The 6,258-nt window shown below is 42.8% G+C and overlaps 1 protein-coding gene across 3 annotated transcripts in view; it reads left to right on the plus strand.

The window, feature by feature from the left end:
* The window catches only part of tcea3 (transcription elongation factor A (SII), 3), a 40,477-nt gene that overhangs the window by 23,394 nt on the left and 10,825 nt on the right, over positions 1-6,258 (plus strand). For 2 of the 3 annotated variants that reach the window (XM_041212885.1, XM_041212886.1), the window contains one exon: positions 777-3,846. In XM_041212885.1, the coding sequence (XP_041068819.1) occupies positions 777-785 (9 nt within the window). In that variant the 3' untranslated portion in view covers positions 786-3,846. Of the gene's footprint in view, positions 1-776; positions 3,847-6,258 lie in introns of those variants that run through there. The other variant, XR_005946024.1, reaches the window with a different exon arrangement.

Here is a 6,258-nt window from a genome sequence, read left to right on the forward strand (position 1 = left end):
CCTCCTCCCAGAACCCTAACCCCTGATAGAAAGAATCACAGTGGGGTTGAGTCCCATTTTTCATCAGAGGTGGTTAAGCCAAGACAGTGAGTATTGTCACATGTTTGTATCATGAAGGCTATTACAGGTCTAATCTTTACTCAAAGTCTTTGGACATGCACTTCCCAGCATGGGTCATTGGATGGTGATCATGGGTGGGAATTCAGGACAATAATTCTCTTCCCACTCCAATGCTGCAGGGGGCTCCCTCCTCCTTATTTCCATGTTTCTCATCTTGTCTCTCAAGGCTGCTGCCTCAAGCAGGGTTATAATTCTTTGGGTGCTGACAACTTTCTGTTACCTCAATCAACTAACCACTCCTAGTGTATACCAGCAAATACCTCCATGATGGACATTCCTTAGGACAGACCTAAATCTCTCTCGCTACCTTTTCCACTATTCCCCATTATGGGGCACTGATGCCAATAATTAGCTAACTTGTTACTGTCCCAGCTGGGATAAGTAAACACTGGCAATCAAATGCCACATTTTCCTATCTGCAACTCTACCTCTAAATATTATTGGGAATAATAGACACTGGAACATGTTACTTGGTCAAATTACCAGGTACTGATGATATTGATTAAAGTATCTTCACTTTGCTTTGGTAGATTGATGTTAAATCCTTGATATGTCACTGCTTTGCAATGCAGTGAACCAAAAGACTATTGTTCTTTAATAAGAGTCCAGTAAATATTAAGATCCTAAAACAATTTTTACTTCTTTTCTCATTTCAGTTCTGCTGATTGACTGGACCGCGCCGAAACATTCTTCACTGCAATTTAAATCTCAATATTTTGTGAGGAGAGGAAAAGAGTGTAGTTCAGCAAGGCCAGAGACTCTTGCTGTGCTTCTCTATCTTTTTCATCAAAGGGTGAGAGAGTAATTTGACTCTTAACCATTGAACTGAATGACCTCTGCAGCCTTTTGCATGCTGTATGTTTTCTGCTGTGTAAATTGCATCTAAAGGAGATTCATATTTCTGCACTTGGTGATCACTGTGAATTTAATCAAGTCAGTTGCAAATTGCACAGAACCAAGTTTTGTGGCATTCTTAAAATTTCAAGAAATGGTTTTCCAGCTGTTTATTCTGTTGCAGGAATATTAAGCCAGTTGTCAAAGGGTTAATTTTGTTGCAGGAACTAAGAGTTTATGGTTAGGACATTTCTCATTCTTATCAGATTTTTTTTAAAGATGCTTTGTTTGAGATTGAACCGAAGTATGTTTGTCCGAGAATACAGCTTGGAACCAACTCTCCTTAAAGTAACGAGTAATGAGAAATTAATTCCATGCTTAAGGGGGAGTATCAACATCGTTGGGGTTACCATTGACCAGAAACTGAACTGGACCGGCCATATAAATACTATGGCTACAAGAGCAGGTCAGAGACTGGGAATTCTGTTCACCATCTATAAGACGCAAATCAGGAGTGTGACGGAATACTCTCCACTTATCTGGATGAGTGCAGCTCCAACAACACTCAAGAAATTTGACACCATCCAGGCCAAAGCAGCCCACTTGATTGGCACCCCCTCCACCACCTTAAACATTCACTCACTCCACCACTGACGCACATTGGTAACATTGTGTACCATGTATAAGATGCACTGCAGCAAATGACCAATGTTCCTTCAACAGCATCTTCCAAACCTGCAACTCCCTACCACCTAGAAGGACAAGGGCAGCAGATGCATGGGAACATCACCACCTTTAAGTTCCCCTCCAAGTCCCACACCATCCTGACTTGGTACTATATCACCATTCCTTCAATGTCGCTGGGTCAAAATCCTTGAACTCCCTATCAGCACTGTAGGTGTTCCTACAACACATGGACTGTAGCGGTTCAAGAAGGCACCTCACCACCACTTTCTCACGGACAATTAGGAATGAGCAATAAATACTGGTATAGCCAGTGACTCCCAAATCCTGCGAATGAATAAAACCAATGTACTGCCTTAGTCCGAAAGCTCCGGTACTGCTATTATACCTTAAAGGGACTGTCTGTTCTTACTTTTTGTTGATAACTGTTGATTTGTTCTTTAAATAAGTGTTCTTCCCCACCTTGCCTCCAATTCCCCTCCCCCCTTCAAATTTCTCCCTCTTCTCTAAGGCTTTTTGCTGAGAGGAGTTCCATGAGTTATAGGGAATGTTCTTCAAGATCTCACTGAAGCAGCCACTCTTCAGAAGTGAGTGCCAGGAAACTATTTGTGAGGGAGTCAAAGCCTGGCCTGATTCTTGCCCAGTGACTGCACGCATACACAATTGAAGTCAATAAAACAGGAAACCTGTGACTGTGTAATGGGCTGCGATTCACCATGATCAGTGTTGCCAACTCCGGTTGGAGATTAGGGTTTTAAAATACAGGGGGGCGGCAGGTGAATTCACCCTCTAAAGCCCAATAGAGATATTGCCTGTATGCCTGTCTCCAACCACTGCACTGCCACACTCTCGCCATTGGACACTTAACCTATCCAATCCTGTGGCAGTCTCCTTCCCATGGCCAAGCGGAATGCCAACATTGCCTTTGTTACTCGATTGAATGATTCCTCCCTCTTGGTCAAACAGTCTTTTTTTGCCCTCCATTTCTAATATTTTTATAACTAATGAACAAAAGTGTTAATTGAAAATTAAAAAAAAATCAAGTTTCATATTGTCACTAGAACATTTCTCTCTGGATATCCTTGATATTAGTCTTTAATTCCTGGAGACTCCAGGACAATCTTGGAGGATTGGCAATCCTACTCCTCATGTCTAAACCTGTATTTAAGGGTGGTATTTAAAGCTCTCCCCCCACCCCCCCAGTGAGTTTGGTGACATGCTCTGCCCCCTGGCAAGGGGGCATTTAATCAGGCAGTTGCTGATGGGTGTGAACCCCTCCACCTTTCCACCTCCACCCAGATTAAGTCTGTGGCGGTAAGGCCCGTGGAGTTCTTTCCCATCCCACCACTAATTGAGGCCTTTAAATATGTAATTAAAATCCATTTAAGGACCTCATCCTGCTGCTGCTGGTATTAACCAAATGGTGGGCAGGGGATTTGCCATGTGGGGAGCTCAACAAGTAAACACATGTGGAGTTGCTTGCGAGATCCCAGTGTGAGGGAGTTGGGGGAATCCCTCATTCAATGGTAATTGGTGCTTGATCGAGGAATTTGGCAGTGGGAAAGGTGGGAGGGGTAGGTGGTGCCTGCTGAGAGACACATTCCTGCCCTTGCTGTCGATCCCCTCCAAGCCCCCACCCCGTGATCTCCCGCCACCTTGGGACCCGGGATCCAGTGAGGATCCTAGGCTTTGGTGGGTGTAGTACCGGTAGCAACCATCCCTTCTATGGTGGCGTTGCCATTCAATAGAGCTGCCAGCCTAAATTGTCCGGCAGCTCTCAGCATGTGGGACCTTCACCCCTGGGGCCCTTGATCCCAGGGTAGGCCCGCCACTGTCCAGTTAAGTGTCTGAGTGGCACCTGAGGTGATCCAGGACTCTTGCCAACACTCCAGCCAGCAGCCAAGACCATGTCGCCTCTAATATTGCCCTACGAGTCTGTTTTTAAGTGTCTGTGAAGTATTTTTCTGTAGATATTTGAAACAAAATGTGTGCTTTGTTTTTCCTCTCAAGCTCTTCTTTAAGGCTGACTTGTTGCTTTGCTGCGTATGGAATCTTCAGTTATGTTTTTAAAATGTCACAATTTCCCTCTTCAGCCAGTTTCAGATATTTGATTTCAATGAGCTTGAGCTGGCAATTGCACTCACTTTGCTTTAGAAACGTGAGTGTCAACAAATTATTAAATTAAACCTTTTGTTCATTTAAAAAAAAGTATTTTCCTTCCAGTTTTTTTCTTGTCCAGAGTGGGTTTCCACAGGTATGAGTTGTCCCCAGGACCCAAGATTAGATCTATGGAAATATGTAGAATTCACGGCACAGAAACAGGCCACTTGGCACAACTAGTCTTTGTCTTTATGTTTCGTATGAACTTGCACGAACTCTATCTATCAGCATATTCTTTTGTTCCTTTATTTCTTGTGTGTTTATTTCACTTCTCTTTAAATGCATCTTTGATATTCACCTCAACCACTCACTGCTTACTATCAACAATATCAATGAAGAATGTTCCAAGTCTGCACAGGTAGCCATTGAAATGACAGACGAATTGCGCTCCAGTATCACTTCATTAATACCTAGGCTGAGAAAGTTATCCCACCTAGTGAACTTTTCTTGCACCCCGTCTTAGGCAAGTATATCCTTCCTTAGTTAAGGAGATCAAATTGTGCAAAGTTAACAACAGAAGTGGATCCTTTGCCCATTTGGGGTTTGTACATGTTATGTTTGGTACCTAAATACTACTTAGAGTGCTTCCCACTGTTTGCCTGTTGATTTACCTATACTCTTTAAAAAAAACAATTGGGTGTTACAATATAGGGACTTTAGGGTCTGTGCAAATGGATGAATTAACGCCCACCTTAACCTAATAAAATGAGGTTATTCACAAAAGCAATAAAGAAAAGTTGATACTGAGCCAAAAGAGGAGGCATTGGACAGATGACTAAGGGCCTTGGCAGCTGAAGGCATGGCCACTAATGGTGCAGCAATTAAAACAGGGATACAAAAGCCAGAATTTGAGGAGCAGAGAGACCTTGGAAGGGTGTCAGGTCGTGCTTACAGTGTCAGAGGGGGGTGAGGATATGGAGGGATTTGAAAACATGGATGAGAATTTTAAAATTGAGGTGTTGTTGGTATAATGGTCTTGGTTCACTTATGACAAAAAAAATCATTATTTAACTTAAATTTTAAACACAGTGGGTGTAGAGTGATCATTGGAAGTCTTTTTTTCTTCATTTTCTTCTACCTCAATACATGTTCCTAAATTTTCACAGCATGTTTACAACCATTAAATAACCCAAAAGACTGTGCTGCCATTAAGCAAGGCAATAGCTTTCTCTAAAATACGTTGTAGTATACCTTAATTGAAGCTAATTCCTGAACTAAATAATTAAGATTGAGCTTGGAGTTTTGAGCTTTACTCTGATTTAAGGCAGGTCTCAATTTGGGATGTGAAAATAATTGTGGTATTAAACTTCACTCTGAAGGAGGGTTTAATTTTTAATGGTGGCACATTAGATTATTGCCATATTTCCTTGAGCCCTATTTTATGAAATTATTAACATGCTTAAAATAAATGGATGGACATTGCTAAAAAGGCAAATGGAGGAATGAAATAGTACCTTAAGGAATGTGCTATCAGAGGAAGTGACATCACCGCAAGTCCAGATTGGAAACTTATTTGATTTTGAACATCTAGAGCACTGTAATATAACCGGTCCTATTTATGTGTTTAGGTTCACCTTATAACAGAGAAGATTAAAGGGAAATTTAAAAGAAGTGCTCAGAATCATGAAGGATTTTGAAAGGGTAAATAAAAAGAAACTGTTTCCAATATCTGGAGGGTTGGTAACCAGAAGACACAAAATCCAACAGTGGGCTGGATGGCTGGTGTAGATCTGATTGGTACCAACAGCATGGGGTTTGATCTCTGTTCCAGCTGGGGTGGATTTGGGACCTGCCCTCTTGCCCCACCCATGGTGGAGATTGCAACGCTGTGGGTCAGACCTGCGTTCAGGTAGAGAACTCAAGAAGATGCAAGTGTGCATGTTAGGTCCTTTGCATGTGCCAATAAAAGCCCCGACACCTGCTTGTGGCCAACATTGCATTAGTAGTTTGCACTGAGGCAGCCCCTTACTGCTGCACTTGGGGAAAACCAGGGCTACATTCAGCTTAACTGGTGGCCCTCAAAGGGGGCCAACTAGCAAGGCAAGTTTTTAAGTGCTGCACCTGACCCTGCATTCGCTAGGCCAGCACTCTATTCCCCATCCCTGATGTTAACACCCACGATCACCACTACCCCTGCCCCCTCCCGCCCACCATTACATCCCCATCCCCCAATCACCACTTACCTGAGAGTAGCTGTTGGTGTCACACCTGCTCAATCTTCGATCCTGCTTCACGGATGAGCTATCTGTTCTTGTCCATAATTCACTGGCTTGTGGTAAATGAGGCTCATGGCCCAATATCGGGGATGCATTGGGTCTGACCATTCAGGTGCAGTAATTGTTAACCTGCTTCACCTGCATTTTGTGTCTCTTGATCCTTTATATAGCATCTTATTGCATCTCTCGAAAAGACCCAAAAGTCCTTCATATACACTAAATTACTTTGGAGAATAATGACTGT

The sequence above is a fragment of the Carcharodon carcharias genome, chromosome 19 (assembly GCF_017639515.1).
Source record: "Carcharodon carcharias isolate sCarCar2 chromosome 19, sCarCar2.pri, whole genome shotgun sequence".
Lineage (NCBI taxonomy): Eukaryota > Metazoa > Chordata > Chondrichthyes > Lamniformes > Lamnidae > Carcharodon > Carcharodon carcharias.